At 43.6% G+C, this 23,549-nt stretch overlaps 1 protein-coding gene and 1 long non-coding RNA gene across 8 annotated transcripts in view; one reads left to right on the forward strand and one right to left on the reverse strand.

Moving 5' to 3' along the window:
* The window catches only part of SCUBE3 (signal peptide, CUB domain and EGF like domain containing 3), a 785,923-nt gene that overhangs the window by 189,861 nt on the left and 572,513 nt on the right, over window positions 1–23,549 (reverse strand). For all 7 annotated transcript variants that reach the window (XM_069633481.1, XM_069633476.1, XM_069633480.1 and 4 more), the window contains one exon: window positions 12,586–12,708. In XM_069633481.1, the coding sequence (XP_069489582.1) occupies window positions 12,586–12,708 (123 nt within the window). The remainder of the gene's footprint in view (window positions 1–12,585; window positions 12,709–23,549) is intronic.
* LOC138520988 (uncharacterized) overlaps window positions 1–23,549 on the forward strand; it is a 258,021-nt gene that overhangs the window by 149,755 nt on the left and 84,717 nt on the right. The window lies entirely within an intron of this gene.

Consider the following 23,549-nt stretch of genomic DNA (forward strand, 5'->3'; position numbering starts at 1 on the left):
ACTTTGTACAAAACGCTTTGGGCAAGTTTCATCAGTGTCTGTGCAATATGGATGATGGACAATAAGAAGACGTCAATAAATAAGAACATTTTTTAGAAATCATTTGAATATTTTTGAATCATTGTGCAATCAGTTCTGAGGAATATTTCCTCGGTCCTGCTTGTAACTGGCCCGTACATCTCCACTCAATGGAAGCCACTCAAGGTGGGGAAAGTAGGTGTAATCTGACTTTGCACTCTGAGCAGAGCCTGACAATAGCAATCTGAGGAGCACAGTTGCTTTGAGTAAAAAGTGCGGTACAGCTACATGCACAAAATCCATGTGTCAGCAGCTGAGTCACCAGTATGGGAAACAAAGTGGTGGATGAGCCCAAGGAAGGCCTGCTCTGTGTAGCCATGCAAAACAAAAAATGGGCACTTAGAAAGCACCCCTACCCTGTTAGCTACATAGGTTACTAAGGGCAGCACCCCATTAAGCAGTTGCATCTGCAGGTGGGAAGATACATTCTAAAAACCCCAAAAGACAGTAACATATTTTCTGACCTAACAGAGTTAACCAAAAGAGCTCCAGAAATAGCCCTAACAATTATGTGTAAGGCACACATAGACATCACGATGTTTACCAAAAAATCTTTACCATTAATAGCAACGATCACTACAGAGAGCTCACCATCAAATGCCCCTCTGCAACATCAGCTGCACCTTCCTCAGAGGTATTCTTCCTTTTCTCACTTTCCCCCAGAAGCTCACTGTCTCCAGAGCTCTGGTCCTCTCTAGGCTAGACTACTGTAACAGCCTTGTTCTAAATCTTCCTACCTCTACTCTTCGACCTTTGCAACTTATCCAAAACAGGACTGCAAGACTTGTCCTTGGCCTCAAGCCCAGGGATCGTATCTCTCCAGCTCTGAAACCTCTTCACAGGCACCCTATGGCTGTAAGGATCAACTTCAAGACCCTCTACATTGTCCACAAGGCTTTCTGGGGCCTGGGACTGCTCTACCTCCAACTTTCTCTTCCAAAATATCTTCCTTCTCGAGCTCTCCGCTCATCCACCTCCAACTCTCTGAGGGTCAAACGCTTCTCCAAGCAGAGAGTTGGGGGCAGATCTATCTCCTCGGCTGGGGCCTCCCTCTGGAACTGTCTCCCTGCCTCTCTCAAACTTGAGCAGAACCACTTCTGGTTCCGGAAGCAAATCAAGACCTTCCTTTTCGCTTCCACTTTCTCTCTTCCTCTCTCCTGCTGATGCACCTGACTAGAGGCGTTGCTGGAGGTGGGGGGAGGGCTGAGGGGGCTATAGCCCCATGTCTTTTGGTTGTAGCCCCAGATAGAATCTCAGGGGCTACAACCAAAAGGCTAGCTAGCCCCGAGTCCCGACAGTCCCGGCATTAGCCTAGCACAGGACCTTTTCCAAACCTAGCAACACCCCTGCACCGATCCGCGCACTGGTCACCCTCTGAACTCGGGCCCAGGCTCCTGCATGTCCAGTTTCCCTTGCACTGCCTTCGGGCTCCCCAGTACTTAAGGGTCTGTATCTACAACCCAACAGTCCCTTCTCTCTGCACTTATGAGTCACCCGCTGGCTGCACTTGTGATTTAACTGCACTTCCCCCATCCCCTCGCACTGGCAATTCTCCCCTTCCCTCTTCCACGCACTTGCGCGATCTGAATGACACTAGGCCTAGTAAGATCATTATTTTGTCCTCCCTTGTTTCCCCCTCCTTGTCTTGTCGCGTCTAGAAACACTTGTGTACAGGCGTGTTATAAATGTCCCATCATATCATATCATAACATGATGTCACCCTGGCATCTCTCGCCATCTGAAGATTCACATAAGTCCTCCCCCTGCATCCCTGTCCCAAGTCTCACATAAGCATCACCCTTTATACCAACATCGAAATCTTTACAAAGATCTGGCATAGTAGGGAGCAATATAGTCCAGATATTTTTCATATGCAATGACCCATTTGTTGGCCCAATATGTGCAGGGGTTTCAGCTATTTGAAGGTCTTCAACTATTCCGTCATAAAATGACTTCACCATTGTCTTGGTCTTCCCCAACATGTCTGAGAGGCCCATTGTTGATAACCTGCATTTAAAATATTTGTGCCATGGGAGGGAAGCCTTCCTTCTTGTGATAATATGCCCTGGATTGTGTCTCTGTATTTCTTGTGCATGGGAGGGTGTCCTCAATTTCAGCTCATACAAGATGCTCCGTAGATTTGTCTCTAAGTGGAGAGGCAAGTTTCGGGTGCTGAACGGTAGGCCTAACAGCTTCTTCAGGTTTTCTATTATTGATTATTTTACACCTAGGCGCTAGCCCCATAGTTCAGCACCAAATAACGCTCCATGTCTTGCCTGCATCTTACACATTCTAATGGCTGGAGCGAAGGCACCTCTTCCATGGGTCGCAGAGTATCTTATTATCGCTCTGCATGTTCTTTCTAGCTTGGGATGTGATTTCTCTAGTTGGTTAGCACAGCCACATTTACTCATGAGTCTGATTCCAAAGTAGTCCTAATGTTCCACTTGCTTAATTTCCTGCACGCTCAGATGGTTAACTGGGCACCTTTTTTAAGGGTTGATGGAAGACCATAGATTTAGTTTTCCTGTAATTGATTTCCATGTCATTTGTCTGACAGAACTGATCTAAAATTCGCAACTGCTTTTTTAAGCCAGCCACAGCCACAATCGTGGAGATCAGAACGTCGGCGTCTGCATAAGGGACTGGTATATTGCCCCCTCCTAATGTTGGGGCATCTGTAGATGTCAATACAATTTCAATTATTAAGGGATTAATACATAAACAGAATAGTGTCAGAATAAGGACACACCTTTGTCTAACACCTCATTGAACTGGAAATTGTCTACTTTCATCTCGAGACAGACTCCATAGTACAGTGGCTATGTTATTGCACACATTTCTCCCCCTCAATGTGGGTCTTGTTTTCCCCTTGTCTTAATAACCTTTCCTTTTCTGGTGCTAAAACCTTATTCAGGCCTGCCCTTCTTCCCAGGCCTTTTCCCATTCTACGCACCCATCATGGGGCTTTTCTCTACATTGTGCTTTCCAACATGCTTCTTCGATTGTACTCCTTCCATCTGTCACCTCGTTTACTTAATTCTTTTCTCCAGTCACTTCCTCTCCTTTGCTCTCTCTTAATTTTCTCTCCATCTCCTTGCTGTCCCAATGCTATATTCCTCTCTTGAGGTGTGCTATACTCACTCTCTCTCTCAGTACCCCAAAATGTACATCGTCAAGTTCTATAATATTCATTCTCTCTTTTCCTCCTTCAGCTCCCCCCTTTTTTTTACCTGTTCACTCTTTTTTAATCCTACCTCTGATCTTTCCTCCTCTCTCCTTTCTCTGCATATCCTCTGCTTTACCCTCCCTCATTCCACCCACTTCCCCATCTCTTGCATCTTCCTTTTCCCCATCTCTCTTTTTCCTCCACCACCATCAGGCGCTTAAACCCGGTATCTCCTTAACACTATTTATCAATATTTTCAGTTGATATGATATGATAGGTTATTTATAGCATGCTTAATACCCAGAGGTTTCTAAGCACGGACCCGGGAATCGGACCTGTGGTGCTACGTGTCGTCTTGCTTCCAAGGCGAGCACATTACCCCTGAGCTATCCTCCCGAGACTCTGTAGCTCTTTGACCTTCTTGTCACTCCCCTTCTACTTCTCTTCTATTCTTCTCACTTCCTCTTCTTTCTTCTTCACCTTCTCTTTCTCTCTTGTTCCACTCCTTTCTCTTCCCAGCTTTCCTGACCATGCTAGTATGTACATCCTTCCACTTTCTCCCAGCCAGTTGAAGCCGGCTCCCTCTCATGAGTCAACCATTCGTATTGACTCCCTCTGTTCTTTTACACTCCCCACTCCCTTGCACCATATGGACTTCCAGAAATTGACTCACCTGTGCTTGATGATCGTTTAAGATTGTCCAGATTGAGCAGTCCTACTGCCACAACATCACATTTGGCCCTGCCATGTCCGAGTCAGTCTCGCCTTGTTGAACCTTTCCAAAGACACCAGTCACCACTGTGCCCTCTTAAGGCCATTTTGAAGCTGGAACTCCTGGCTCACCTGCAGTCCTAATCAGCACCTCGACAAGAACCACCTCAGGTACCTCTGTATAGTCTCCTTGCAAAACTGCAGGGCCCGGGTCTCGCTGGCACAAGTATGCTTCACAACCCCTCACTCCGCCATCCTTGGTAACCTCCCTTTCCAGCCAGACAAGACAAGAGCACACCTGGAAAATACCTCCAAAGTGGTCTCTTTGTGATCCCCCTTCCTTTTTGTTATCCTCTTAGTGCATGTGATCTCTTCAAAATCCCCCTGCACACCAATACTCACATAAACGTCCCCAGGACCATTATAACAAAGCTTCCACAAACCCTACTTCTACATTGAGGATCACATAAGTACCCTCATCTATAAGCAGGACTATCTCGTCATGCTCACTTAAACCAAGATCCCAGCTTGCATTTCCTGTTTTTTATTTTTACACCGAAAGCACTTTTATACATACATATTTATAGAACGTGAGTCGGACTGCTAGACCCTTTGGTAACATGTGCTCAGCTTATAATTATACCCATCTAAACTTGTTTTACGCATGGGTTCACCATGGCATGATAAGGACTTGCTGTGGCCATCAACAGGGATGCATTCTGTTCACATGTTCACCTTGACACAACTCAATATAACGATAATGATGTGTTATTTATATGGCGCCTCAGTCCAAAGCGCTTTACAGAGCACATATTTTACATACAATATCACCCAAACGAAATTGGTACTCATTTATTGACCTTGGAAGGATGAAAGGCTAAGTTGGCCTTGCAGGGATTCGAACCTGCGACCTGCAGATCATGCTCAAATCGCAGCAGAGAGCACTCAACCCGCTGAGCTATCTTACCGGCAATATACCATGGATGGGCTCATTCTTGGAAAGTTGCTCTTTACTAAGGGCTCACCGGAAGTGGAGTCAGAAGTGGCTGTTAGGCTGAAGCTGAAACTGCCTGCTACTGTGCTCTTGGATATTGCCTTAGACGTTGCTGTTGCCGTCTGGAAGAGGAAGCCCTAATGCTGGCGTAACATTGTGGCACCGTACCTCTTTGCTTGGACTTACAAGTAAATTGACCTTACTGACTTTATTCTTTCAGAACTCTCAGAACTTTGAGTGCCGCTGCTTTGCCCGGCGTTTGCTTTTGATCTGTACGTTACATTTGCTTAGTTCCACAAAGCGTTACCGCTATATTCATTTCCTTGCAGCTTTCATCCGCCCACAGGCACGCCCCCTGCCTCCCGCCTCCCGCCCCATTGGCCACGTTCCACTTCCTTTATCTAGCTAGATGCACGCGCAATACGCGCGCGCATCGGAAGTGGAATCAGATGTGGCTGTTAGGCTGTTTGGCGTGGTGGCGGGAGCGCGGGTATTTTTTTCACATTTAATTGTGTGAAATTGGTTGGATGTGCTAGGTTTTGAGCATACTTGCCTACTTGCGTACTAGCCTGTTATTAATCAGGTTATATTTGAACTGTGTAAATTTAGTCTATGTTTTGGTAAAGTGTTAGCCTGTGGCACTTCGTAGGCTCTAAACTGTGCGTCTGTGGGTCTCTGTACTAAGCCCTAGGACTATGGTGAATGGACTCAGAAGCGGTAGGAAGCTCACAGGGGTGCTGAGTCCAGCCGCGGAATCCATGGAATTGTCAAATGAAAGATCTTCGCACGAGGATCTAACAAATCTTGATGTTCCTCAGGAAGAGGTCATTAACTTTGAATGTAGCGTACACAGTATTGTCAATCTACCTCTGCTTCCGAATATGATCGAGGAAGGTGCTGTAACCATGAATGCCTCTAAAATTGAACAACTCCAGAGTATGAATGATGAAGGCGTTGTAACCTTGAATGAATCTAAAATTGAACCGCTGCAGAGTATGAATGAGGAAGGTGGGGTAACTTTGGATGCCTCAAAGATTGATCAGCTGCAGAGCATTAATGAGGAAGGTGTGATAACTAAGGATGCTCCTAAGTTTGTACATCGTAAAGGAAGAGCGATCACTAATCTTGCTTCATCTCTGATCAAATATAATGCCAAAGAGGCAAACGATTTCACTGTGCCTGCTAGCATGGATCCTAGTGAGACAGAGATAGACGAATGGATGAGAAGTAAGCTTGATACTGAGAATCTCACTAGCAGAGTGATGGGTGGCTTGAATGACTGCCCTATTCTCGGTCCCACTATTGAGATGGAAGTGGGTAAGAGAATGAGATTTTCTCTGGGGCCATCCACCCCAGTCTCTAATAGAGTAGTGGGAAGAGAAGATGTTCATATGTTTAGCCTACCGACCCACTATAATCATAACCTCCACTCCTTTACAAGAGATTTGAATGAGGATGCAGATTATAGTGGTAAAAACCCTAGAGGAAATGGATATGAAGGTAAACCATTGGTGAATTCTATACACCCATTAGTAACCAAGACCAATCCTTTTATGAATCCCAGTGAACAGATTGATCAATTTGAAAAAAAGACAGGTATGCATACTAAAGTTGACACATGTGAAGATGTTAGAGTGGATGAGGAATTGGACTTGCGTGCTCGGGATGCCCCAGGTTTTGGTGTGGATTTCCCAGTTCTATCAAGGATCTTAGACCTACTAGATAAGGGACACGAAAGAACGCACTGTGATCTAATTGATCTGAGAGCGATTATAACCAAGCTCCTATGTAGGATCAACAAAGTAGAGGGGCTTCTGTTTACCTGTGATGCTGTGTCCAATCTAGTGTCTAACAAAATCAGATTACCTCTCAAGGATTGCTCCACACAAACTCCTGGGGACGAAAGAATGGTGAATGCAGAGATGAAATAATTTTCAGAAATGGCGGCTGCTTCATTAGGCCGTCAGCCAAACACTGAGTTGAAATCTCCTGACCCTTTAATGGAAGCTATATGCGCTATGGGTAGTGACATCAAACTGTTGAAATTGGACATTGAGGTCGTTAAGAAATCGATCATGGGGGAACTTAACAATGGAATTAAGTGTCTTTATTCACCAAAAGTAGACTCTGTTACTGTTAGAGAAGAGATGGATAGATAGTCCCTCAGTGCTTCTAGACCTAATTGACTTATCTGATGACAAAAATGAAGGCATGAGTGGAAGTATGAATGACTCTGACTTTGAAAGTGAGTGTGAAAAACAGAAAGTGGTACTGACAAGGAGAGAAAAAAAAACATTGCTCGTGCACAGAAAAGGGAAGCAAAGAGGAATAAGTCTCAAAATGCAAAAGAAAAATCCAAGGCCCATTTGAATCTCTTCTCAGAGGGCTGTAAGGAAGAGCCACTGCCCCCAAAAAAATGTACACATAAGACTAAACATTTGTATTTAGAAACTGGTCATAGTGGGAGTAGGCTTGGCAAAGAATGCAATCCCTTGCCTCCAAAAAAGGGTCAGTCCACATCCATGGGCATTGGCATATCGGGTGTACAAACTGCCCTTTCGCAATTCTACCCAGTAAATAATAAAAGAACTGAAAAGAAAAACAAAAAACCTTTAAAAAATAACTATCCCTCTGGCAATAAAGATAACAAGAATGAGCCCACTGATGAATGCGACAAGAATGAAATGGTTAGTGGGGATAATCATTGTGAGGATGAAATGATTGATGATGAGGATGGAGAAGAGGGTTTAGAGCCCAAGGGAGTGATTAGACCTGTGGTTAAGTCAAAGAAGCAAGCTTCGAGTGTGATAAGTGGACCTAATCCTAAAATTGATTTGAATGACAAGGAAGTGGAACAAGAGTTGTCCAACGAAGAATATGAACATGTGCCTGGCTCTAACAAAGTGGCACAGGATGAAAAACTGGTCTCAGGTATGCCAGTTATTATGGGGTGGCAAAGCGATGTGCAAATGAATGGTAGAACCAGCTTGAATAGAACATTCATGCTGAAAACCTTCCAAGCAATTCCCCCTCTAAGAACACTTCCCTCAGATGGCCTTGACTGTATACGGCTTGGTAACCATTGCAATCACCGTATGTTATGTGGCTTGCAGTCAATGTTAATCATGAAGAAGGTCTGGGAACAAAGAGATAATTTTATTGCACTGGGTCTGGTTCCATCGGTATTTATGAATATTAAAGATGCAGAGGAATTCTTAGCAACCCCACCTGTGATTGAAAGCCCTAAAGAAGTGAATATACAAGCGGTCCGGCAACTTAACATTAGTGCAGATACACTGAAGCAACTGCTTGCACTAGTGGTCGCACTGAATGGAGTCACCTCAGGGCCAAGTGGAACTTATGTCCACCTGTAAAGGATAACGGTGATGCGTTAGCGTTACGAAGGTTACCTAAGAATTACAACTTGAAATTTTTGCGGACTAGCTAATTTCCAACGGTGGTTCGGAAAAGAGGAATTAAGAAATAATCATGAAATAATTATTTTTCAAGAAACGATGCACATGTCTCCCTTTAATATTCCAGGTTATAGTTCTTATACTATGGAAGCAACTAGGGGCTTAAAGGGTAGGCTAAAGTCAAGGGGATCACAAGATCTAGTATTAGTAATTATATGCCTGCATTGGAACAGGGTTCGCACCACCTGGGATCAAATTGTTTACACACTTGATGGAATTTTGGAAGATATATTCGTAACTATGAAACACGTTGGGATCATCATAGGTTGGGATTTTCATTTATCTTGTTACAAGATAAAGCATCAAGGAGTGTTCAGGGAAATTAAGAATTTACCACTAACGATGATAAATGGGCAAAAGTGGGTGTGATATTTCTTGGAATGGAACATGCAATTAGTGAAGCCCAAGCAAGGATCTCACTTGTTTACCTGGAGGTGGGATGATCGTAGTTCATACACTGACCATTTTTTCCTATCCTCATGTTTGTGTAACCTCTGTGAACCTATTCAAATCTTAAAATTTGGCTACGGGGACCATCTAGCCATCTCTATCAGCTTAAATACAAATAATTGGAGCTTAGTTATGGAAGAATCGCTTCAACTGATTGAGCCTGACAGGCCAGGTCTGTCGATTAGATGGAGCAGACACACTTGTGGAAAACTGATTGCCAAAATTAAGGATGATGCCTTCTTCATCTCTATCAATCGGAGCTTTGAGTTTCTGAATGCAGAAATGGAAGTGAAGCTTAGTAACATCATTCAGGCACACTTGCTTGATATTGCCCTCGATCAAAACCCGTCTTCTACTCCAAGAGAACACCATCATGCATTTGACTCAAGAATTCATAATTTAAAATTCCTAAAAAATTGTATTATTAGGAAACTAGCGAGACTGAATATGAGTTCTATTGCCTATGGTGTGGAAAAGAAGCTTATTATTTTATCGTTTAAGAACCAGATCAGGGTTTTCAGGCAAGAAATTGCTCTCAAAGACAACCAACGCATGATGTACAATATTCTGGCACATGATACAAGGAATATCTGGACTCTTATTAGAAATCTGAATGCCCCTAGCGCTTCTAATGAACCCTCTATTCTAGCTGCCACCTGGGTTAAATATATTTTCGGAAAATTTGTACTACCCAAATCTTTCCACATTGATCCATCTATGGGGTACTCGAAGTTCATCTTAGAAAATTGTCCTGGGTCAGTAGAGGATGTGACAGATGCTATTATCAAGCTAAAAGATACTAAAGCATCTGGTCCGGATTGTATTCCTGCATGTGCACTAAAACTAGAGCCGCAATTCTGGGCCAGAATTCTTAAAGCTACATTTGATATAATTTTTGCCACTAAACGCATTCCTAGTTCATGGTGCACCGCCATCATAGTTCACATCTATAAGAAGGGTCCCGCCAATGATCATCAAAATTTTAGACCCATTGCAATAACTGATGCTTCTGCAAAGGTATTCTCACAGCTCATTTTAAAGGAACTACAAGATTTTCTTTTCAGGAATGATACCCTGTCCAAATTTCAGACTGGTTTTTGCAAAGATATGGGGTGTACTCTTAATGCTAGTATATTATCTCTTCTCCAGTGCCAAACCAAAAAAATGGGAACTGGTGCAGTCTATTTGGCCGTGTTAGACCTCAATTCCGCATTTGACACTGTGATAAGATGTTACTTATGGAAGATTATGATCCATTTAGGGATTCCTGTACATTTAGTGGCCCTCATAGCATTATTGCACTCCAACACAAACTATATGGTACGTGTTAACAAAATAGGAACACTAACAGAAGAAATTCCAACTGAAATTGGACTTAAACAGGGCTGCTCAATGGCTGCGATACTATTTAATATAAATCTTTCTCAGATTGAAATACTTTGGAAGGATCTTACAACTTATCGGGCAGGTCTTGGACATCTCATATTAAATTGTATCAGTTTGCAGACGATCTATTATTTATGGATAGAACCCCATTTGGGTTGCACAATAAGCTGGATGCCTTCCATCTCTGTGCAAAGGACCATAATCTAAAAATAAATTGGTCCAAACCTAAAATCATGATCTTTTCTGATGGTAAGAAAAAAACCAAAAAATTCAACTGGTCAATTGGGATGGAAGAACTTGAGGTGTTTAGAGAGTTACGTTATCTAGGCTACACTCTCACTGACCAGAATTCCAAGACATGGTGGTCCAAACTTCTAAGGGAAAGAAATAAACCTTTGACATCGCAAATGAGCATTCTGTATAGAAAATACTGTACCTTTTCCCTAATACCTATTATTCAATTGTATATGTTAAAGATTGAACCATGTATATTATATATTCTTGATTTATGTATGGTTGAGATGGAAGAATTTCTGGACATGATTCAAGGTCAATTGTGGAAAAAGGTATTGGGCCTAGCCAAATCTGTTCCAAATGCCATAATTCTGCATGAACTAGGTTGTTTGGCTCTTTCTGCAAAATGGAATTGGAGACAATTGAATAATTCCAGAAAGATGCTTAGTCCTCCTAGGAACTCCCTATATGTAGATCTTAGCAAAATAATAGAACATGGTTCTTTACCTATCTTAACGAAATTTGTTAAGAAAATGGATGGCATTTTAGAAGTCACTAATATTCCTAAGGAAGATTTCATACTGTGTTTACCTGCAAACAAACGCAAACTCCAATTGTTGGCTTGGTGTCTGCAATCAGATCACATTGGTAACATCAAATCGTATAAAGAATATGCACTATTCAGAAGAAAAATGGGCGTCTTGCCCAGGTACATATACCAATTCCCCAGCTTTTCTGAAAGAAATCTATATATGCGATTTCGATTAAATCAATTCTGTACTTATGACCGCACACATAACTAGGCTGAGGAAAGCGTCCAGTTTGGTAACCAAGGTATGGAATGTCGATTCTGTCAAATACATGGTACTGTTGAATCGTTGAAACATTTGGTGATCTATTGTAAATACTTTGATGAACTTAGAACTAGACATTTTGGAAGCCACTTGTACTCTGATACGGAATTCTCGGGGTTAACATTATGGAACAGATGTATGTGGGGGAACAGTATTAAGCTGCTTATTAGTGTGACAAACTTTTTAAAAGTACTAGTGAAATGTATCTCAGCACTAAATGAAGTGAATTGAATCGAAGATTTGAGCTCTTCCTATATGTTTTGATCTTTTAAATTAATGGAATATTGTCCGAAATTGATGCAAATTTTGTTTTTTAAAGAGGAAAAGAATTGAGAATTTTTATATTGCATTTTCTGTAAATTGTAAAGTTTCTATTATGAATCAAACACAATAAAAAAATAAAAAATAAGGGCTCACTGTGGCCTTCATGGGCGTGCCTTCTAGCCATGGGTTCACCATGGCACAACCCTGTATACAAGAGACTCATTCTTGGCAAGCAACTTAGGGCTTACTGTTGTCTTTATCAGTGGCTTGTGATGACATGCTTTGCTTTTCCAAAGGTCCCTGCTCCCATCCCCTCTTTCCCCTCTGTCCATGGTTGCATGCCTTTAGAGACCAGAGGCATTTGGCTGGGTTTTGGTGGCATGTCCTACTTTATCAGGGGCTTGTTATGGCATGGCCTTTTTCCCGGAGTGACATGGCCGTCATTATCAGGAGCTTGCATGGGCATGCCCCTCTTTACCACGGGCTTGTTTTGGCATGCCTTTCTCTATTGGTGGATTCTGATGACCTTCTTTATTGGTGGCTTGTGATGGCATGCTCCGCTTTACCATGGGACTGTGCTGCCACAGCACTCTTTGCTGGGAGTTTATTCTCTTATTCCCCTACTTACAAGACACAGTAGTGGGATACATCTCTTGACCATGTGCTTGTGAGGGCAGCTCCCCAGTACCAGGGGTTGCTGATGGCATGCCCATCTTTATCAGGGGCTCATAGCTGCATGACCTTCTTTGCCAGGGGAGTGTCTGGACATATTATTTTCTAGTGCCCATTGTTTTGGAATGTCGCACTTTAAGAGGGCACTAGGTTGGTGGGTTCATGATGGCATGCATTATATCCTAGTATGTGTTTCTTTACCATGGTCTGGTGCAGGCTGGTTTGACCCGCCTTACCGGTGTCCGACCCTCTTTACCACGTGCTAGTGTTGTTATGTATGCTTCACCAGGGTCTTACCTTGGCAATTCCTCTCATTGATCAGCAGTTTGTATCCTTTTTTACAGCTACACTCGAAGCTTCCCACTGTGTTTCTACAAATGTGATCACAGCCCGCATTATTCAGTCGACACTCGTCAATATCTGCAGAGGAAAGAGAGAGTTTTTGTTACCAACCAGATTCACGGATTCCTGTTCCTTCCAGTACACATGTACCCTTTTCAGAGTACCAGAAACTCTACTTAAGTCCTCCTACTCACCAGCCCTCAACGGCTCCTATTACAGCAACCAAAAAGCATTCATTCTTACCATGGTCAAGTCAACACATACATATTTCTAAACCCGAAGGTCAGGTTAGCAGTAAACTGTGCTGAGTGCTACACAATTCACCACAATAGCTCTTGAAATATAGAACAATTACCTGAGGAAAAACAACTGCAAAGCACAGACACACCTAACATATCTACGGAAACAGTAGAAGGAAAAATGCCAGTCAATTGGCATCACTAGCCGATGTGGAAAACACCAAACGGGCACGTGGGCACCTAGAGCAAAACGTTTCAGACAACTAAAGCACAGAAAACCAGATAAAGATGGATGAGCACCACACACATAATGCAAAAAGCACTTGTAAACCTACATAAAGTAATATTCACTTACCAAGGATGAGACCTGAGGGCAGAGCAAAACACTAGTGCTGTATCCGAAAGAGAGCATCAGTGTAAAAGAAATCTGACCGCGATGAATGACAATAAAAAGGTGGGATTGATGCACTACAGAATCCCTGTCCAGTTACAGAAGAAAAAGGGAGTCCTAGAGTTGGAGCACTACAGAATCCCTGTCCAGTCAAAGGAGAAAAAGGGAGTCCTAGAGGTGGAGCACTACAGAATCCCTGTCTAGTCAAAGGAGAAAAGGGGAGCCCTAGAGGTGGCACACTACAGAATCCCTGTCCAGTCAAAGGAGAAAAAGGGAGTCCTAGAGGTGGAGCACTACATAATCCCTGTCTAGTCACAGGAGAAAAGGGGAGCCCTAGAGTTGGCACACTACAGAATCCCTGTCCAGTCAAAGGAGAAAAGGGGAGTCCTAGAGGTGGAGCACTACAGAATCCCTGTCCAGTCAAAGGAAAAAAGGGGAGTCCTAGAGGTGGAGCACTACAGAATCCCTGTCCAGTCACAGGAGAAAAGGGGAGCCCTAGGGGTGGCACACTACAGAATCCCTGTCCAGTCAAAGGAGAAAAAGGGAGTCCTAGAGGTGGAGCACTACAGAATCCCTGTCCAGTCAAAGGAGAAAAAGGGAGTCCTAGAGGTGGAGCACTACAGAATCCCTGTCCAGTCAAAGGAGAAAAATGAAGTCCTAGAGGTGGAGCACTACAGAATCCCTGTAAAGTCACAGGAGAAAAGTGGAGCCCTAGAGGTGGCACACTACAGAATCCCTGTCCAGTCAAAGGAGAAAAAGCGAGTCCTTGAGGTGGCACACTACCAAATCCCTGTCCAGTCACAGAAGAATAGGGGAGCCCTAGAGGTGGCGCACTACAGAATCCCTGTCCAGTCACAGGAGAAAAAGGGAGTCCTAGAGGTGGAGCACTACAGAATCCCTGTCAAGTCAAAGGAGAAAAAGGGAGCCCTAGAGGTGGCGCACTACAGAATCCCTGTCCAGTCAAAGGAGAAAAAGGGAGTCCTAGAGGTGGAGCACTACAGAATCCCTGTCCAGTCAAAGGAGAAAAAGGGAGTCCTAGAGGTGGAGCACTACAGAATCCCTGTCCAGTCAAATGAGAAAAAGCGAGTCCTTGCGGTGGCACACTATGGAATCCCTGTCCAGTCACAGGAGAAAAGGGGAGCCCTAGAGGTGGCAGACTATAGAATCCCTGTCCAGTTACAGGAGAAAAGGGGAGCCCTAGAAGTGGCGTACCACAGAATCCCTGAGCAGTCACAGGAGAAAAAGCGAGTCCTAGAGTAATAACATGGAGCAATACTACAAGGGATTGGGGCACCTAGGCAAAGAAACCTCAAAAGTGACAGGAGGAACAGGGCATTTGAGTAAGCCATGGCAAACAGCTATCATGAAGAATAGGACCACTACAGAAAAGAATGTTCACCAATGGCAGATGGAACAAGAGATGTCGATTAGGATCAACAGGATGGATCAGACAATGGGGCACATTAGAAATTACACCCAATGATGATTACAAAATAATACCTGCAAGCTGGTGTTGAGCTCTTAGGGGAACACTGGACAGCAACTCTTCATTCTTCTTATAACAAAAAAGCATCTCATTCCCTGAGAGCCACAAAAGCTATCTTTGTGCTTTACTGGCTCCCAGGTAAAATGAAAAGATTAGGACTCCTGGAAAAGGACAGGGTGGTGGAGCTCTGACCAGAAACCCTGGAAATTATAGATATGTTACTGGGCAAACATTTTCATAGAACTCCGGAAGATGTTCTTTTAAAACTACTGGATAGAGCAGCAGATGTAAATACTGGTATCCCGGTTTCAGGCCATAATGGTGGCTAAGAAACAGGTTCCAGAATTGTGGACGACATAGAAAAGGCAGAGTGTAGACCACGATTGGCCATGCACTGTCATGATGTAGGTTCAAGGGAAGGTTGTTTGAGCTAAATGGTTTCAATGTGTTTGATGAAATGAGGCCTGCACTCCTAGAGCTTTTTTTGCATAACACTACCCCGGACTGATGATTGACCCGTTTAGACTTCCTCTATTGCAGGGGTCTGCAACCTCTGGCTCTCCCGATGTTTTAGAATACAACTCCTAGCACCAGTCAACATTTACCATGCAGATGAAAACGGATGGGAGTTGTAGTCCAAAACATCTGGAGAGCCAGAGGTTGCAGACCCCTATTGTAACATCACTATGTAGAGATGATTTCAATTGCTGTTCATGAATTGCTATCAATTGAACAGCTGATTTTTTTCTCAATTTCATTCAGAGCGTTGCTGTTGCTTGTTATGGAATTATTAATTTCACAATATCTCCTTCCACTCTGTGCTTTAACGTACTGATGTTTGAGTTCATATAACAACAATTCTGCCTTGTCTTGATGCCTTGAGGAAACACAAGCCAGAAAAAATGCCTGTTGTCTAATGTTGGCAAAGTCAAATCCAGGGGAAAAATATATTGACTTTCTATGCTGGGCACCGGACTTTCCTATAGTAAGACACAGAAGAATTGAAAGTAGCAGGCAAAAACCCGATGTGTGCGCTAGACATGTGCGAAAATATGTTGCTGGGATTTGAGCTGCGTTGCCAAGATCAATATCTGGGCAAGCCTACTCACACCCAGAGTAAGGTAAAGTATGAAAGATGGATGACCGGCTATGAGTGCGCTCTTCCTTTAGTTAACTCAACTGAACTATATTTAGAAGAGCACACCAAACTAAAACTAAAATCTTGTAATATACATCCAAAGTCCTTGAGTAGAAGATATTTATTATATAGAAGTCTCAGCCGACACGTGTTTCGACAATAAAGTGGTTATCAAGGCTTGCATCCTATTAAATAGCTGGTAAGTGCATTGAAGTGCAGTATGGTTGAATATCATACATCCTGTGTTTTAATGCGTTCTGTCTTGCATGTGTTGTATTCACTATAGATGTGTGCCAGAAGACCAACTTGATTCGGGATTAACCCCATATATAAGGACCACTCCTAATAAGAATAGCACAAACGGTGAACATCTACAAAAACTCTTATAGTGGGTCCTGGAGCTAATGTAGTTGGGCTCATTGCAGTGACATTAACATCTGTAAATGCCCACAAGCGCTGCTGAGTGGACATTTACAGATTTGGGGTGGGCCGTGCCCACTCAGGTCCTACCTTGTCCAGCCTCTGGTCCCTCTGAACTTGGCACAGTGAAGGCTAGAACGAGGAATGTACCTTTTTAACTACATGTAATTAGGGGTTGGACGGAGTGAAGAGGAAAGCTGTGAGAGTAAGGCATTGCTTACAATGCTCTAGAGAACCTTCTTACTCCAGGAAGCGTTCATTACTCGCAGCACCATTCACGAGATCCTCGGGGTCCTCGCGCTTCCCAGCAGCAGGAGGCATCCATGGAGGCGTGCAGTTCAGCCCCCCGCATTGCGTGGTCCTGGCTCGTCATCATCTAGCGTTTGCTGAGAGAGAGAGAGAGAGAGAGAGAGAGAGAGAGAGAGCGGCAACGCTGGAAAGGTGTTCCGGGGGCCAGTGTGCACACATCCGGCACGACCCCCTGTCATCTCACGGGGCAGGTCACTCTGACACCGTGCACTGGAGGGGTAAGCCAACTAACTTCATTTTTGGGTAACCCAATGTTTTGTGGGTAGTCAGCAGCTGCCGCGTGTTTTCATGGGTATGCTGTCTTATGATACCAAGCATGTTTGCCTCTGCTAAGTAAAATACATTCATTTCATAGAGGTTTCTGAAGATTTGTGTGTTTCCCATTCCGGAGGGGCAGATTCTTGTAAATGCCCTGGCCAATGATCCCTTGTAAAGTTTACTATGAAGCTCATAATACAGGTTGAAACGTGTTAAGTACAGACACTGTAATCTGTTTATTCCTGACTCAAGGTAATTTAGTTAATCTTCACAGTGTGTGCTTTGCCTCGTTTTATTCAGCCCCCATACCTCTGGTGGGGACACCACGGTCACGGCAATAGCTTGGAGTCTCTGTTGGTGTAAAAAGATGAGAGTCTCACTCGTCCTAACAGGAATGCCTAGGACAAACTGGGGTGAGGGACTAGAGGGGGTTGGGGTAGGGGACTTAACATACAGGTCAGCAGCCGTTTCAGAAAAATAGCACCCAGCACACTTATATGCCTTAATCACATTCTCGGGGGTATAGAGCCCATCGCGTTTCTTTGCCACAGTTATAGTCTCAAGGGGCGGAGATGGAAAGTACTGTCCTAAAATGTCTGAGTGGCCGAATCAACCTTATGGTCATTAGAAGCCTGGCAGGCTAGAGAGCCTGAAGCAGCAGGAAGGCATGGGACTGATACAGAGTGAGCTGTGCCCTATACCCCTGAGTGGGCATGACACCATATCCCTTAGGGAGATGGGCACTATATCCTCAAGTGAGCCGGCCGCATAGCCATACGTGAGCTGGGCTCTATATCACTGAGTAAAATGGGCACTTTATCCCTGAGTGAGCTGGGTACTACAACCCAGAAAGATGAGCTCATCACCAGAACTCTGTTAACTGCTCATTATTACCCACGGTGTGTGGTGCTCATTTATCGACCTCGGAAGGATGAAAGGCTGAGTTTGGCTCTGCCGGGATTCGAACCTGCATCAGCAGGCTCTGCACAGATTTCAAAGAGAGCACTCAATGTGCCACTTGAACGGCTATGTTATCTATTAAAGAATGGATTCCTGTTCGTGAGGATTGATGGAGACCCATGCTCAGGATAAGGAACTATGGACTATGAGTTTATAAGTGTCACAATCCACCCCACATGAACTGTAAACAAATGAAAGGTCACCCGCTGACAAATTACACTGCCCTCACATCATTAACGGCCAACCGCCATCGAAACAGCCTACGCACGGCCGGCTTTCTATGACCCCCCCTGGAGCCATCTTATGACCATACGACGACCATCAAATGATTCTAAGCCCGTGTGAGCAAAGGGCGCGATATTGAGGGACTACCTACTGTTGTGCTGTGGCTGCGTCTACTCAGGTGTCCTATCAGCTGTCTGAACAGGAAGAAATTTGCCGGAATTGAAGGAGCGAGGAGGGCGTGATATTGAGGGACTACCTGCTGTTGTGCTATTTGGCTGCTGGCTGTGGCTTTGCCAGCTAACTAACCTCATGACAGGGGTCAGCTGAAGACGGTCACCCGCCCCTGCCAATTCAGCTAAGTGGGAAGCTTTATGAGGAGCTGCACGACAAAATGAAATTGGTACCTGTTGAAACGCCGACCGCGGGTTTAAGAACCCGCCTCCAGGTAAGACAAAGATTTACTTCTCTCCCAGAAGTTGAGGGAATCCCTGACCATTCACATAGAATGTTGCAAAGAGACCTGCCTATGTTAAAACAGACATGCCTACCTTTTAGCACCAAGGAGCGAAGGAGCCTCTCGGTGGGGGCTGATTTGACAATTGAAAAGAACACACTGTTACCCCTGGAAACTGAGGATAAATCAGATCCTGTCCCCAAGCCCCTTGATCCCCAAAGTGTTCGCACCACCCCAACCCCAGCTGAGAGTACATGTCAGCTACCCATGGGTTCTGGCAAAACCCAACCTGTTGAAGTTCGGTTGGATCATGGGATCTTGGGAGATCAAGGTGTTAGCTACTTGGGGGAAAATGGCCGGACAGATAGTTCCATTCCCTCTAAAGAGCACAGAATCTGCTTGGGTCAAACAAGTGAGGAACTGTGTGAGAATCCTGATAAAGCTCTAGACAGATCGATAAAAGAAATCAAGAAAGAGAATCCAGAGCTAAGTGAAAAATTGAGAGCAAGCGAGGAAGATTGCTCTAATTACTCCCCCCTTGGAGGGCCACAATTCCCTGACAAGGGCGAAGGCGACGAAGTTGAGAGTCAAAATTCAAAAATTGTTATTGATGCAGACCAGACCCTTCTGGATTGGGAGGGGATGCCCTCTCCAATCAAGGGAACGAATGGCTGTTACCAGGTAATTCGATTGAAAGCATCTCACGGGAGGAACCTAAGTTACCCATTGACAGCCTCAAAGGAGTAAAGGCACTTCCTGATCAAACCCCATGCGCATCTGCAGCCTCGGAGGCCTTATGGGAAAATGCAGGTCCTTGGGACTTGACTGATCTAGGCCATTTGGAAAAAGCCCTACAGAACTCCAATATTGCTGTGGGGAAAAAGTCCCAGCAAATAGAATTCACAGGTGCAGAACCAGTAGGGATTGATATTTTTCAGCCATGTATGGAAGAACACCTAAACCAAGGATACAAGGGCAACGACTACCAAAAAAGCCAACAAAATGAAGCTAGGGCAACACAAAAAAAAAACCAGGGGACAAAGGAAGCTACTATTCAAGACCCATTCAGGGAATGATTAGGGTGATGCCCAAAGATGGGCGGAGTGAGGATCAAACCCGTATGCTAGCTGAGAGACTGAAACCGTCAGGAAGTTCCAGAGGAAACGAAAGCCCAATTCGCTAGCAGCCAACCAGAGCAATTCAAGTCTAGCGAATAAAATCATGCAAGACATAACGATCCTGACGGGGAAAATTGAAAGAGAGAAAAGAAAAAGTTTCCCGTTCATAAATGAGAAGATGGCAGCATTAGACAAATAACAAGCTAAAATTAGATCTTTTGACAATGAGGACTACGTCATAAGCCCAACAAAGCCCCATGAGAAAAAAACATCAACTAAAATGACTCAAACATCAGCTTTTGAAGAAGGAAGGCTGTGTCAAGCTGAGTTGACCAAAGAGCAAATCTCACAAATAATCAATGATGTCTGTAAAACTGAAAGACTTAAGGACACTGAACATATTCAAAAAGTGATCATGGCATCTCTAAATTTCACACTCGCCCCATTCTTAAAACTCTATGAGGTGATAAAAGACTCTGTACAAGAAGTAACCTGCACCAATATACAAATCAAAGAGGCAAATCTGCAAATGGAATCTTCCCTGCAGAGATTGGACATACGAATGAATAAGGAAGCAGAACAAACACAACTTTGGCAAAACCGCCTTAGTGATTTAGTGAGAAAAGACGCTAACGATAAATCACTATTGATGGAGGCAGTCCTTGAGGACTGCAAATGGATGAGAAGCCTTTACAAACAAAAAAAACGAGCCAGACCCACTGGGAGATAACATAGAGGCAGGAAAGGCTCCAATGAAATTGAAACAAGATGAAGGTACCCACCCAAAACAAACAGGCCAAACCCTTGAAGATGTAATCTTGATCTCTCCACGAAAGAAGGCAGATGATGGAGGAGAGTCTGCACCTAAACCGGACCAATCAAATTTTGCAATTTTTGCAGGTCGCACCTCTAACGGTCAGGACCTTCAGAAGGGAAAGGGAGCGCCAAAAAAACTGGAAAAGGAAAAAAAATCAAAGAATGAAACCCTAAAACGGAAAGTCAATGGTTCCAGAGCTTTCCTGAGGAATTTAAGAACACAGCCCAAAAGAGAACGTCTACAATGTGCAAAGAAGCCCAGAAGAGAATTGATAATGAGCAAGCCAGATGCTCTAAGGAATGCAGGAAAAAGGAAATTAAAAACACTTCGGCAATAGATGAGGAGGAATGGGAAGAGCCAGAGCAAACTGCAGATCTAAGTGACCTCATTGAAATAATGGATAAAAACAGGGAAGAGGAGGAATGGGATAGCATCAGTTTATCTGATTGGCAAACCATAGATAACTGGGAAATTGCCGACCCGGGAGTGCAACCAAAAGATCGTAAGACGCTGAAACTCCAAGAGAGAAACTGACAAAGATGATCTTGAAACCAGAGAAAAAGACAGACCCTTCACATAGGGGCCCCCTGCGTGAAGACCAAAAAGACACCATTCACTTCAAAACCCTGATACAAAAAAGGAAGGAGCTCGGCACCAAAGACAAGATAGCACAAAACAGCAAGGACAGCACCACCCAAAATCGAAAATTAACAAAAAAAAGGGGAGAGAAAGCTGAAGTTGATCCGAGTCAAGTCTCTGCTTCGCGAAGTCCCAGGAAAGCTAGGCCATCTAAAGGTTGCTACCTAAAACTAGAAACAACATCAAAAGGCCCAAGGAGGGTGGTCTTAAATAGGAGCTACGTGATGACTCTCTTCAATCAAACTTCAATTTTAAGCATGATATCAACGGAGGACATAAAAATCGTGGAATTCCCAACAGAAAAGCAGATGGACCAAGTTATATTACATCTAACCTCCAAAAAGATCAAGCAGAAATTGCTGAAGGCCAGCGACATCCTTAAAAAAAGGGCTTCTGATTCAAAAATCTGGAAGATAGTCTCAAGCCAGACAGTATAAAAGAAACAAAAAGGAAGAAAAGGAATACAAGGAGGTGAGGAAAGTATATAAAATGAAAAAAGTAATCGACAAGGACTGTAGTGAAAAAACTAGACCGATTCCAGTGGGTGAAAAAAAAGGACTTAAGAGAAAACGCAAAAGAAGAATCAAAAATCCAAAGGGAAAGCCCATCCACAAAAAAAAAAGTGAAGAGCAATTGAAAACCATGAGGTTTACCGTGGATAACTCAGGGAACTTGAGGAAGGGTAAAATAAACCCTAATGATGGGAAAAAGAAGTCCAACGATTGGACATGGATGGCTAGCACTTTAAACACAAAGAAAAAACAATAGATTGATGAGACGTCCCAAAGATTTATCTACTGTGCCTCATGGAGCACCAGAGGCTTTAAACATCTGTTTTCTAAAGACAGTAGCTTCTTGGGTGAATATGACCTCATCTCTATTCAGGAATCCTGGCTGCGAGAACCACCAGTTTGTGAGGGATATGAAGTGTATATAAACTTGGCCAGAAAGGGGCCAAAAGGGAGACCATGCTGGCCTCATGATTCTAAGAAAAACTAGATAGTCCCCTGCGAGTGCTGGAACACCACATTCCGAATCCCTATGTGCAAATACTAAAAATAGCATTTCACTGCGAGGGGAATGAAGGACCATCAAAGATGGTATTGATCAACACCTATTGGAGAGAAAATATGCCGAAACTGGAGGGTTACCTAAAAGCCATCATGAATGCCATCGATAAGTCAATGACGGAGAAAAAGTTCAGTTGATACTCCTCAGCCAGGACTTAAACATTAAACTGCTGGACATGGAGGGTAAAATCAAAAAGATAGAACATCTAGTAGGGAAAGAAAAAAAAATGGATGGAGGAAATGCAAATCCGAGACATGAGGATGCTAAATAGCCAGACGTGAGGTGACCTGACTGGCGATAACACATGGCACTGTGGAAAATCTGGAGCTTGTCTGGATTATTGTTTTGTAGGAGGTAATACCCTCGTATGGATAAACTCCTTTACAATAAAGATGCAAACAAACAGTGACCATAGCCTACTGGAAATGGAACTCGCTTGGAAAATAAGATTAATACCAAAGAGAAAAGGAATGATGGATACGGAAGTGTCCTGGGGTAGGAATCGATTAAGGATTAAAAAACAGGCAATACCAAAGCTGGTGCAAGAATATAATAAGGCCATTGGGAATGGAGAAGACGTGGTCGAATACAAATGGCTGCTTGAAGCCTTTGAGGTGAAGTACGATCCGAATAGAGAGAAAACTATTAAAAAGAAACATGCTTATGATAAACTTTTAGTGGCCAGAAGGAAACAATATAGAGCTGATCTGACACGTATAAAAAAGGCAAACTCCCGTGATAAATATGAACTGTGGAGGAAGTGTCAGCAAACATACAAAAACTGGCTACGCTCTACTCGATTTCTGAGAGCACAAGGAGACGCAGAGAAAATGCTAGCCGCAGTTTCAACAAACAATGCAAGAAGCATGTGGGACATAATTAACAACAGAGACCTCAACCAATCTGCAATAGGTGTAAACCAAGTTTCGGAGGAAAATTGGTTCAACCATTACACCTTGTAATGTATTGTATGATGGGAAAAAAAAGAAAATGGCTATAGCGAGGATCCCCGATGTAACTCCCTGGGCTCTGGAATTCGACAGAGATGACATTGTAATGTTGATAAAAAAACTTAGTGCCTCTAGGGCAGCAGGCCCAGATGGCATCTCAAACAAGATGCTTAAAGATAGCTGTGAAGAATGGTCAGACTTAATATATGTTCTGTTTCAACAAATAAAACGATCAAGGCAAATCCTATCCTCTTGGACAGAGGCATACATCGTGCCAATCTATAAAGAAGGCGACAGAGGTAATCCCAGAAATTATAGGCCGATAGCGTTGCTGGATTCAATTGGCAAACTATTTGCATCCATTTTGTTAAGAGACTTAAAAAAATTGGCCACATAGGCGAAAATCCTGGACGAGAGAAACAGCTTTCATCAGCGGAGTAGGAA

This window comes from Ambystoma mexicanum, chromosome 13 (assembly GCF_040938575.1).
Source record: "Ambystoma mexicanum isolate Mex_15411 chromosome 13, UKY_AmexF1_1, whole genome shotgun sequence".
Classification (NCBI taxonomy): Eukaryota; Metazoa; Chordata; class Amphibia; order Caudata; family Ambystomatidae; genus Ambystoma; species Ambystoma mexicanum.